Genomic DNA, 13,393 nt, shown 5'->3' on the forward strand with positions numbered 1-13,393 from the left:
TTCCTACACTATTCTTAACCTCCCCCTGTCTATTTTCCACCTATCATCTATGCTACTTATTCTCTGTACCTTTCCCCCCTCTCCCCCTCCCACTCCCCTATTGACAATCCTCCATGTGATCTCCATCTCTATGGTTCTGTTCCTGTTCTAGTTGTTTGCCTAGTTTGCTCTTATTTTTATTTAGGTGTGGTCGTTAATAACTGTGAGTTTGCTGTCATTTTTACTGTTCATATTTTTTATCTTCTTTTTCTTAGGTAAGTCCCTTTAACATTTCATATAATAAGGGCTTGGTGATGATGAACTTCTTTAACTTGACCTTATCTGAGAAGCACTTTATCTTCCCTTCCATTCTAAATGATAGCTTTGCTGGATACAGTAATCTTGGATGTAGGTCCTTGCCTTTCATGACTTGGAATACTTCTTGCCAGTCCCTTCTTGCCTGTAAGGTCTCTTTGGAGAAATCAGCTCTCAGTCTTATGAGAACTCCTTTATAGGTAACTGTCTCCTTTTGTCTTGCTGCTTCTAAGATTCTCTCCTTCTGTTTCATCTTAGGTAATGTAATTATGATGTGCCTTGGTGTTCCTCTTTGGGTCCAGCTTCTTTGGGACTCTTTGAGCTTCCTGGACTTCCCGGAAGTCTATTTCCTTTGCCAGATTAGGGAAGTTCTCCTTCATTATTTGTTCAAATAATTTTTCAATTTTTTGTTCTTCCTCTTCTCCTTCTGGCACGCCTATAATTTGGATGTTGGAACGTTTCAAGATGTCCTGGAGGTTCCTAAGCCTTTCCTCATTTTTCCGAATTCTTGTTTCTTCATTCTTTTCTGGGTTGATGTTTCTTTCTTCTGCCTGGTCCACACTGTGGATTTGAGTTCCAGTATCCTTCTCATCACTATTGGTTCCCTGTACATTTTCCTTTGTTTCTCTTAGCATAGCCTTCATATTTTCATCTAATTTGTGACCAAATACAACCAATCCTGTGAGCATTCTGATTTCCAGTGTTTTGAACTGTACATGTGATATGTTGGCTATCTCTTTGTCGCTTAGTTGTATTTTTCTGGAGCTTTGATCTGTTCTTTCATTTGGGCCTTTTTTTTTTTTTTTTTTTTTTTTTGGTCTTGGAGCGCCTTTTATGTAACGGGGCAGAGCCTTAGGTGTTAACCAGAGCGGGATAACGCTGGTCGCTGCACTGTGACTCTCTATGTGGGAAAGGAGTCTGACATGGAGGAACGGCACTTGCTCCACTCTCTGCCGGTTTTCAGTCACTTCCTGTGCTACCCACAATCAAATTGGGCCCTTCTGGTGCTCATTCCCATTGGGTAGTTTTGTGTACATTCTAGGCCCCTGTGTTTCTCTCCAACTACCTCTCCTGTGAGGCTGGGAGTTTCTCCTGCTGCCGCATCAATGCGCACAGGTGTTTTCTTTTCTTTTTTTTTTTTTATTGTTATTCAATTACAGTTGTGTGCCTTTTCTCCCCATCCCTCCACCCCCCCCAGCTGAACCCACCTCCCTCCCCCCTCTCCACCCTCCCCCTTGGTTTTGTCCATGTGTCCTTTATAGTAGTTCCCGCACAGGTGTTTTCAATCAGTGGTTTGGGCTTTATTCCCCCACACTGGAACTCTGAGTTTGGAGGTCTGTAACCCAGTCCACCAGCTGCTGCCTCTCTGGCCAGCTGCAGCTTTGCCCACCCTGCTCCACAGTCTGCCATCTCGCTGGGTCCACCAGCTGCCACCGTGCTGCAAGAACTCTCCTCCTGGCTGCCCATCTCCACCCCTTCCTACCGGACTGGATGAATGTTTCTTCTTTATCTCCTTGGTTGTCGGACTTCCATACAGTCCTATTTTCTTTCAGTTCTCGTTTTTTGTTTTTAAATTGTTGTTGTCCTTCTTATGTTGTGTGAGGAAGCACACTGTGTCTACCTACGCATCCATCTTGGGAAGGAACCTCTAATTTAATTTTAGTGTTGATCAAAAGAATAAATCAAAGATGTCCTCAACCTCTTTACAATCAAGTTGGTAAAAAAAACATGCCTTTAGTAATAGAATTAACTACATGAGAATTAAACACAACTGAATGTAATACTACCAAATGAATATCGGTTCAACAAATAGAAATATCCCTAGAGAATGAATTGATTGGTCAATGAAAGTTCACAAACAAGACAGAAATAAAGTTATGGCTAGTGTGTTAAAATTTCAAACAACGTTTTCTGACACTCAATATTCAATAAGCTTATACTGAATTTGCCAAAGTAAAATATTTAAATATTAGTAAATAAGATTTCCCATGTATCTTTAATGAAGTTACACATCTAACTAAAGTTTTGTTTGCTTGAAGTCCAGTTAAAATAGTATTAGGTGAGTGTGATAAACTAGAGATGTTATAATAATTACAAAGCTTGGGTTGGCAGTTTCAATCATCTCTGATGGCTATAAAAGAATTAATTGATTACTGATTAATTTCAATATATTAGTTCCTAATAGAAAACAAACACCAAATGGAGGGACCTTTTGCCTGTGAAGACAGGATGAGTTGGAAGGAAGAGTGAACAAAATATCACAAGGGAGAAACATGCATTGGTTCAGCTAAACATAGAGATGATCTCCCTAAAAACTGCTGTCATTAGTCAAAAAGTGGGAAGAGATAAAATTATGGACAACCATAAAAACCAGGTCATATAGTTCTACTTTGTTTTCTTTTGAATAAGCAAAGAGAAGTTTTGGGGACATAAGATACAAACTTAGCTCTTGACAAGATGGACACAGTAGATCAGACAAAACTTTCGGGGGTTTTAGCCCAGAACTCCTTCATGTCCCATAACACTCCTGGACATTCCTAACTCTGTGATCTGGGGGGACATAACAGTAGTGGAGAATGTCATTTTCCTTTCTTTAATTCTTACTTTTCCCTATTGAAATGTTAAACCAGTTCAAATACATTTGATACTAAAAGTCTCCCCTTTTTTCCCAGATAGACAAATGCCTCTATCACCTATTCATCTGTATTGCTGTGTGTTAGTACCTATATATTTCATTGAATAACACAATCCTAGATTATATATTATTCTTGTTGTATAATCTTATTATGCAAACAATTTTCACTCTTATTATTTCATTTGACCTGCACTTTCTCTTACAAGTTAAGTGTGGCCATTTGCCTCATCCTTACAATGTGCAAACTTTGACCTGTGATACAGAAAGTTTTTCCACTTATAGGTGAGATCATATGGTATTTCTTTTTCACTGCTTGGCTTCCTTCACTTAATATAATGCTCTCTCGTTCCACCCATGCTGTTGCAAACAGTAGGACTCTTTCTTTCTTTCTGTTGCATAGTATTCCATCATGTAAATGAACCACATTTTTTGATCCACTCATTTTCTGGGGAAACTAACCAACAAAACAAACAAGCAAGCAAAATATAACCAGAGACATTGAAATTAAGAACAAACTAACAGTAACCAGAGGGGGGTGGGAGGAGATAAAGGGAAGAAAAGGGGAAAATGTTGTCAGAAACATGTACAAAGGACACATGGACAAAACCAAACATGAGCAGGATCAAGGGTGGGGAGTGGGGATGGCTGGGGAAAGAAAGAGTGGTGGGAGGGAAATGGAGACAACTGTACTTGATCAACAATTTAAAAAATCAATAATAAGAAAGAAATGAAAGAAAGAAAGAGAGAGAGAGAGAGAGGAAGGTGGAAGGAAGGAAGGAAGGAAGGAAGAAGTTAGTTTTTCCAAGTACAGTTAGGTTAAAATTAGAGTGGGGTACTACTAGATAGCCTCTCTCTCTAGCATTCACCACCCATGTCACATAAAACTTCAAACCCATTTCATGTAGATTTCATGTACATTTTCTAGGATCATGTAGATCCTAGAAGAGAGAAATCCTGAGCCCTCCAATAAAGACACAAATTGATACATTAATATTCTCTCTTAACCCCAGAATCAAGTTCTGTATACTGCATGGTGAACCAAATGTCAAAGCAGAAAATACATACCTAAATGAATAAGAGTGTAGAAGAGGCAAGAGTAGAGAATGAGTGAAGTGAGTCCAGGAGAGAGGAGAGTGAGAGTGAGCAGACCCAAGGAAGGAAGAGTCAGAGGGTAGCATAGAGAAAGACACAGAGGAGAGGGAGCAATAGACAATATTCAGGTGGAGAGTATGATGCAAGATTTCATCACAGAACAAAGCTTCTCCATCCATGACCTACTGCAATATCACTGCTCTGAACCCAAAAGGGGGTGAAGTTATGGGTCATAACCAAAAGTTCCCAAGGGACTTGAAAACCCAGGTGAGGAGAAAGAACAGTCCTATCCTATTCTCATTCCAAATCTCTTCAAGTGAGGGATCCCCAAGACAGAAACTTCTGCCAATCTGGCCTCAATGCCATGTACACTTTATTGGCCCCTCAGTGAGCAGACATGCTTGAGCGTGCTGAAACCAGAGAAGACTGAGAGACCCTGGACCACTCTCATTCTTCATTGCAGGAAATGCGTTCAGCAGCTCCATCATGTCTTAGAACACACACTGAGTGTAGATTCCATCAAATCAGACTTAGTTTTCATTAAAAATTACTGTTACTCTGTTCCACACTAGCCTCATGGCATTTTTCACTTCCTTATTCCTGATGGTGTAAATCAAAGGATTGAGTAAGGGTGTTAGGATGGTTTAAACTATTGTCACCATTTTGTCAAAGGAGAAAGTGGATGGAGGTCGGGCAGGCATGAATATGCAGGGGACAAAGAACAAAATCACAACAGCAATATGAGATCCACAAGTGGAGAGAGCCTTCCACTGCTGTCAGTACTGTGGGTTCTCAGAGAGAACAAGATGATGCCATAGGAGACAAGCAACAAAGAGAAGATTATGATGCAGGTAAACCCACTGTGGCCCACCACCGAAAGGCCAAAGACACGAGTGTCAGTGCAAGTCAGCTCTAGTAATGGGTACAAGTCGCACATGAAATGGTCAATGACATTGGAGCCACAGAAGGGCAGCTGTAAAGCAAAGAGAATTTGTATTGTAGAATGCAGGAAGCCCCCTGTCCAGGCCACCCCAATCAGAATGCCACAGAGCCTCCTGTTCATGATACAATATTAATGCAATGGCTAGCAGATGGCCACGTAGCGGTCATAGGCCATGGCAGTGAGGACAATCACCTCTGCTCCAGCAAAGACGTATTCGGCAAAGAGCTGGGGCATGCAACCTTCAAAGGAGATGGTCTTCCTCTCATAAAGAGAGTCTACAATCATCTTTGGGGTGATGATGGTGGAGAAGCAGGCATCCAGGAAGGACAACAAGGCCAAGAAGAAGCACATGGGGGAGCCCAGGAGTGCTGGGCTGCTGCTGATGGTCACCACAATTAGCAAGTTGCCATGATAGTTGCCATGTAGATGAACAAAAATATAACAAATACTGTTTTCTGAACATTTCGATTCCGTGGAAGGCCCAACAGGACGAACTCGGTTACAAAGCTTTGGTTTTGAATGATTTCCAAGGAAAAGCTAAATGCTACCAGAGTAAGCATATAAAATCTGCAATTGTGAGAAAAGGAAAATTCACCTGGGACCAGTTTATGAGACCATCGTATCACAGTCATCAGCCAGTTGGTGCATCCATGTGAAAAGCTGAGCACATGCTTCCGTTGTAAATGAGGACAGAAAATTAGAAATTTGTTGAAGGTTGTAGTGGGAGGTCAGGCACAAGTCAGGAGGAGATAAGTTATTCAATACTTTAAAGTGGTCAGAGCTTATATGTAGGAGAAGTATTCATATACAGTAGGGAAGAGACACAGTTTTTATCTCCACTGCCAAAGCAGATCACGTAGCAGTGGTTTCCTGGAGTGAATTGTTGAGGAGGATTCTGAAGCTACATCCACATTGAGGACAGAGAACTTGCAATTTATTGATCATTCCTGCATTATTATGGAATAAGAGTGGGGTGACTCTCATGCTATCACTGACAAGGAACTACATTATCTACAAAGACAAGAAGAAATAACCCTTAGTTTTAAAGTCATTTGAAAATCAAAACGATTTATCCAATTTTTGTTTAACTCTGAACTGAACTGGGCCTTTAAGATAAATACAGAAAGAAGACTGACAGCTATCAGAGGGGATGTTGGTTAGGGGACTGGGTGAAAAGGTGAAAGGATTAAGCAAAACAACTCAGGGACACAGACAATAGTATGGTGATTACCAGAAGGAAGGAGAGGTGGATGCAGGGGGTGTGCAAAAGAGGTTAAAGGATGAGTAAACGGTGATAGAAAGAGGCTTCACTTTGGATGGTGAACACGCAATACAACACAGGTGATGTATTATAGAATTGTACACTTGATGTTTATATAATGTTATAACCAATGTAACTCCAATAAATTCATTAAATAACCAAAACAGGAAAAGGTGAATTGATTCATTCCCTACAAAAAAAGAAAGCTCTATGGAAAAGTGCCTAGCTCTATACTAACACGTAACAAGTATGCACATGATGAGTTGGATTCTTTCTTCATTCATCATTTAAAATAAGAATAATTGTTTATGAAAAATAATAATATCTACTTAAAGGTATTGTCAGCATGACCAACTTAAATAATATAAAGAAAACAGCTGTTTAAGAAATACTCCTAGGAAACAGTCCATGTTATGTCTTATTATCCTTATTTTCCTGGAAAACAATCCATGCTTAAAGAGAAAACATCAAATAACATGCTGGGTCTGGAATTTCAGCACACCCGGCTCCAACACTTAAGTATTCCTAATGGATGTAGAGAGAAAGGAGCAGAGCTGGCCCTTCTGCTGTCTTCATCCACCTGTGGAAATCCAAGTCCTCTGATTCCTTTGTTCATGCTTGAAGGGGGTCCCTGATGAAAGACACAGAGCAAGTGATGTAGAGGCAGAAAGTAATAGTCCAATTAATACAGATACAAACTGGCAACAATCACACAGGTAAGCAATAGAAACAGTATTTTGAGTATAGCTAGAGTCTTGAGACTCTTTAAAATATGTGCTCATTGTTTATACTACGTGGCCCAATCTGACATTATACAACTTGACATTTATGACTTTTTGTAAACTCAGTCTGTTCATGTATAACCTACATGCTCATCCCACAGGATTATGCTGTGTATCAAGCTGGCAAAATGTAAAACTTGCTTATGATAAGTGCCCTCACCGATTTTAGTCACTATTCTCTCACTTAGCAAGACAGACACCTTACCTAGGAGTCATCCAGATAGTTACTCTAACTATTGACTGTTTTCCATAGCTAGACATCAGTTTCCAGGAATGATTGTGTCCTCACCTGTACATATAACAGAAATTTATTTCTCAAATGACTGTGTATAAAATACAGCCAATAATTTATCCACAGAGAAGTTGGTTGCAGGGCGGGTGTATATAAATATGCAAGGACCAAAGAATAAGACAACCACAGTGACATGGGAAATACAGGTGGAGAGAGCTTTGCTTCTCCCTTCAGCACTGTGCTTTCTCAGAGAATGCAAGATGAAAATGTAGGAGAACATCAGCATGACAAAACTCAATGTACAAATGGCCCCACTGTTGGACACCAGGAGCAGATTGACCACATAGGTACCTGTGCAAGCAAGCTGCAACAAGGGCTGCAAGTCACATAAATAGTGGTTGATCACATTGGGACCACAGAAAGGTAAACTCAAGGCCAGAAAAATCTGAGCTGAAGAATGCACCCAGGACCCCACCCAGGCCACAGCCACCAACACACTGCAGACCTGCCCACTCATGATGGTCATGTAGTGCAAGGGCTTACAGATGGCAACATAGCAGTCCAGGGCCATGAGTATCAGGATGAAGATCTCCAGACAGCCAAAGAAACAGAATGAAAAGACTTGGATTAGGCACTCACTGAAAAGATAGTGGCATTCTTCAAAAGGGTCCCACAACCATTCTCCCAGCTATGGAAGTAGAGAAGCAGGTATCAGATAAAGACAAATGGAAAAGGAAGAAATACATTGGGCTCCCAAGTGTCTGGCTGGTCTTGATAGTAGTAATAATCAGAAAGTTACCCAGCAGTGTCCCCAAATAGAAAAGCAAGAAAGTCACAAACACTATTTTCTTCCTTACAAGATCCTGGGTCAACCCAAGCAGAATGAACTCAGTCACATTATTATTCAGCTGCATGATTTCATGAATTAGAATGAGGGGTGAGTGTGAAATCATTTATCTGCAAAAAAATAAAGGTATTAATTCATGATGTGACATGTGATTTTTTGACATACCTTAAGAAAAATAAATATTACTCAACACAGACATTTTGGATGTGGTTTCTTAATGTGTCATCTCTGCTCCTTGTCTCTGAAATTGTAATGACTACTAATAGGGTCCTATGTGTGTCTAATAAGCTTGTGAATTTTGTTCTTCCCTACAGCACTCTTCAAATACAACTCCCTTCTGGCAGCCTTTGGTGACCACTTTGTGAAAAAGGAAATTCTCTCCCTATTCTCTAAAGGCTCCTTTCATAGCTTTTCTTATGACATTACATACTAAAATTAAGTTTTAAGTATGATTCATTTAGCTTCCTTTTTAAAGTAAGAACCTTTGGAAACTACATATTCTCAGGATTTTATTCTCCCTAGTTCCAAACTCAATGTCTTGTACACTGCAGGTACTTCAAGTGATTTTAAATTGGACTTTCTCTAGTACCTCTTTCAGTATCACATTTATCTGATATTTTAGGGCTATTCTGATTACTGAACACATTCATATCATTAATCTACTGTGACCTTCTTTCTGTTATGTATGGTAAATAGATAAACATGATCCAGATTTATAAATCCAGAAAATAATTCTGAGATCAATTTTAAATAAGTGAATAAATCAGCTCCACAAGCTGGCGCAGGTGTTCCACTTTGTAAGGCCATGGAAGACTGGGGGACTCTGACACCCAGAGAAAGGATCACCTCAAGCATTTGACACTTTCTACATGAACACTTGGGCTTTAAAGAATGCAAGGAGAGCTGTGACAGGGTTCATGTCCTCTGATACTGATGCAGGTTTTAGTGCATGTCTTTGCGGATGACCACGTTCTCCTTTCCCAGAGGAGCATTAACACCTTTTCTCATCAGGTTCTGAAAGCAATTTGTCGCAAAAATGGGTGACAGTGATCAGAGATGAAACCACACCACTAAAATAGTGCCTCAACTTCCCCAGCAAGTTTGGCCAACTTTAAAATAGCTGGACTTCTCAAAACTATAGCGAACAGACCACATGCTGAGTTGTGAGGTTACAGGGATGAGCTGAAAGGAAAGCAGACAGTGGAGAATAGGGGAGAGAATACATGAGGGTGGAATACGGAGTGGGGGGAATATCTTCCCATCCTAAAAGTCAGTCTGGTTGCACAGGCCTCAGAGAGAATCAGCACTTTCCTCTTAAACTTCCCAACCCTCCCTGACTCAGTTCTACTACACTACAACCTTTGGGAAACTCCCTATACTCATTTCATGTCTATGCAAAATTTACCACTCTCTGAGGGAAAGTTAGTAGATTGTACCACAATTTTTATCCCTCAAAAGCCCAAATTAAAGAATCATAAAAACTCCTTTCCATGGGCATGACACATTACCTTCCCATTCAATGTAGTTTTTAGCCTCACATCACCGTGGTTTCTCTAAACTTTCCTTGACAAGGAGTTACTCAGCCTTTCAGACTTCCTCTCAGATGTGTATGGGCTGCAAATTCCACTCTTATGTTATCATTCTACCAACATGCAAATCATAATAATTTCAAACTTTGGTATACAACATTCCACTTAAAGCTGTCACTCCTCTATGAACAGTTTCTCCATCTTCTAACTAAATATATTCTCTTCTAACTTTTAATACCCATAATGAGGACACACCTTACTCAGCTATCTTACATGGAAAGCATTTGAGAACTTTTCTGCACTCTGACACCTCAAGAAACTTTGGGGCATGGAATTCATATTTCTCTCCCTACACAATGATGACTTATCATGTACCTGGTGCTCATAGAATATTTGTTGAATTCAAAAACTGTTTTATTCCAAAGCTGATTTTCATTCTACCTATTTACTACATTAACAGTAAACTGCTAAAAACATTATTTTTTCTGTTCCTTTCTCAGAGAAAGTAGGTGCAGTATAAGACATACAGAAATATATTTTTTAAATCATGTAGGACTATTTTGTAATGATACATTTCTTTTTTTTAACCTTTTTAAAATTTTTTTAATGTCATTCAGTTACAATTGTCTGCATTTTCTCCCCATGCCCCACCCCACACCAGCCAATCCCACCTCCCTCCCTCACCTCTACTCTCCCCCTTGATTTTGTCCTTCTGTCTTTTTAGTAGCTCCTGTAGACCACTCTCCCCACTATCCCCTCCCCACTCCCCTCTCGCTATTGTTACACTGTTCTTAATTTCAATGTCTCTGGTTACATTTTGTTTCCTTTTTACCTTTTGTTGATTATGTTCCAGTTAAAGGTGAGATCATATGGTATTTGTCCCTCACCACCTGGCTTATTTCACCTAGCATAATGCTCTCCAGTTCCATCCATGCTGTTGCAAAGGGTATAAGCTCCTTCTTTCTCTCTGCTGCGTAGAATTCCATTGTGTAAATATACCATAGTTTTGGATCCACTCATTTGCTGATGGGCACTTAGGTTGCTTCCAGTACTTGACTATTGTAAATTGTGCTGCTATGACATTGGGGTGCATAGGGTCTTTTGGATTGGTGTTTCTGGTCTCTTAAGGTATAATCCCAGCAGCAGAATTGCTGGGTCAAAGGGCAGTTCCATTTTTAGTTTTCTGAGGAAATTCCATACTGTTTTCCACAGTGGCCTCACCAGTCTGCATTCCCACCAACAATGTACTAGGGTTCCCTTTTCTCTGCATCCTCTCCAACATTTGTTTGTGGATTTGTTTATGTTGGCCACTCTGACTGGTGTGAGATGGTACCTCATTGTGGTTTCAATTTGCATCTCTCTGATGGCTAGTGATGCTGAGCATCTTTTCATATGTCTCTGGGCCCTCTGTATGCCTTCCTTGGAGAAGTGTCTGTTCAAGTCCTTTGCCCATTTTTTAATTGGGTTGTTTGTCTTCCTGGAGTGGAGTCGTGTGAGTTCTTTATATATTTTGGAGATCAGGCCCTTGTCTGAGGTATCATTGGCAAATATGTTTTCCCATACTGTTGGTTCTCTTTGTAATTTGGTGCTGTTTTCTTTAGCCCTGCAGAAGCTTTTTATTTTGATGAGGTCCCATTTGTTTATTCTTTCCTTTATGTCCCTTGCTTTAGGGGATGTGTCTGTGAGGATGTTGCTGCGTGGAATGTCTGAGATTTTCCTGCCAATGTTTTCCTAAAGGACTTTTATGGTGTTATGACTTATATTTAAGTCTTTTATCCATCTTGAGTTTATTTTTCTGTGTGGTGTAAGTTGGTCATTGAGTTTCATTTTGTTAAATGTAGCTGTCCAGATGTCCCAACACCATTTGTTGAAGAGGCTATTTTTGCTCCATTTTATGCTCCTGCCTCCTTTGTCAAATATTAATTGACCGTAGAGACTTGGGTTTATTTCTGGGCTCTCTTCTGTCCCATTGGTCTATGTGCCTGTTTTTATGCCAGTCCCAGTATGTTTTGATTACAGTGGCCTTTTAATACAGTTTGATATCTGGTATTGTGATTCTTCCTGCTTTGTTCTTCTTTCTCAAAATTGCTGCAGCTATTCGGGGTCATTTATGGTTCTATATTAACTTCTTAAATGTTTGTTCTACATCTGTGAAATATGTCGTAGGTATTTTAATAAGGATTGCATTGAATCTATAAATCGCTTTGGTTAGTATGGCCATTTTGATGATGTTCAGTCTCCCAATCCATGAGCATGGTACATGCTTCTATTTGTTCGTGTCTTCCTTAATTTCTTTCCTCAGTGTTGTGTAGTTTTCTGAGTACAGGTCTTTTACCTCCTTGGTTATGTTTACTCCTAGGTACTTTATTTTTCTTGTTGCTATATCAAATGGGATTTTTCCCCTGATTTCTGTTTCTGGTGTTTCATTTTTGGTATACAGAAATGCCTTTGATTTCTGTGTATTGACTTTGTATCCAGCTGTTTTGCCAAATTCATTTATTAGGTCGAGTACTTTTTTGGTGGAGACTATAGGATTTTCCATGTAAACTATCAGGTCATCTGCAAAGAGTGATGTTTTCATTTCCTCCTTTCCAAATTGTATACCTTTTATTTCTTTTTCTTGTCTGATTGCTATGGCTAGGACTTCCAGTACTATGTTGAATAGGAGTGGTGAGAGAGGGCATCCTTGTCTTGTTCCTGATCTTAGTGGGAAAGCTCTAAGTTTTTGTCCATTGAGTATGATGTTGGCTGTAGGTCTCTCATATATGGCCTTTATTAGGTTGAAGAATGCTCCCTCTATTCCCACTTTTTTTAGGGTTTTTATCATAAATGGGTGCTGTACCTTATCAAATGCTTTTTCTGCATCTATTGATATAATCAAGTGTTTTTTGTCTTACTGTTATGTGGTGTATTATGTTCATTGATTTGTGAATATTGTACCATCCTTGCATCCCTGGGATGAATCCCACTTGATCATAGTGTATGATCTTTTTAATGTATTTCTGAATGCAGTTTGCCAATATTTTGTTGAGAATTTTAGCGTCTATGTTCATCAGCGATATTGGCCTGAAGTTTTCTTTCTTTGTTATGTCATTATCTGGTTTTGGGATTAGGATGATGTTGGCTTCGTAAAATGAGTTAGGGAGTCTTCCATCTTCTTGAATTTTTTGAAATAATCTGTGGAGAATGGGTATTAGCTCCCCCTTAAATGCTCTGTAGAATTCTCCTGTGAATCCGTCTGGTCCAGGGCTTTTGTGTGTCGGAAGCTTTTTGATTACTGGTTCAATTTCATCAGGCATTACTGGTCTGTTCAGGCTTTCTGCTTCTTCTTCATTCAGTTTTAGGAGGTTATATTTTTTTAGAAATGTGTCCATTTCATCTAGGTTTTCAAATTTTTCGGAATACAGTTCTTTGTAGTAATTTCTTACAATGCTTTGTATTTTGGTGGTATCAGTTGTAATGTCTCCTATTTCATTTATAATTGTGTTTATGTGGGTCCTCTCTCTTTTTTTCTTGATGAGCTTGCTTAAGGGCTTATCAATTTTGTTTATCTTTTCAAAGAACCAGCTCCTGGATTCGTTGATCCTTACAATTGTGCTTTTAGTCTCTATGTCACTTAATTCTGGTCTGATATTGGTTATTTCCTTCCTTCTACTTGTTCTGGGTTGTCTTTGTTGTTGTTCCTCGAGTTCTTGTAGGTATACAGTTAGGTTGTTTATTTGAGCCATTTCTATTATTTTTAGGTATGCCTGTATCACTATAAACTTCCCTCTCAGGA

General features: G+C 39.5%; 2 protein-coding genes and 1 pseudogene across 2 annotated transcripts in view; all 3 read right to left on the reverse strand.

The window, feature by feature from the left end:
• LOC112302700 (olfactory receptor 4C11) overlaps positions 1-13,393 on the reverse strand; it is a 137,851-nt gene that overhangs the window by 36,240 nt on the left and 88,218 nt on the right. The window lies entirely within an intron of this gene.
• LOC128780845 (olfactory receptor 4C15-like) lies at positions 4,552-5,524 on the reverse strand (annotated as a pseudogene).
• On the reverse strand, positions 7,316-8,153 carry LOC112302682 (olfactory receptor 4C16-like). Its single transcript, XM_053923867.1, is given in 2 exon segments — positions 7,316-7,909; positions 7,911-8,153. Coding segments are annotated over 2 exon segments (837 nt in total).

The sequence above is a fragment of the Desmodus rotundus genome, chromosome 5 (genome assembly GCF_022682495.2).
Source record: "Desmodus rotundus isolate HL8 chromosome 5, HLdesRot8A.1, whole genome shotgun sequence".
Taxonomy (NCBI): Eukaryota; Metazoa; Chordata; class Mammalia; order Chiroptera; family Phyllostomidae; genus Desmodus; species Desmodus rotundus.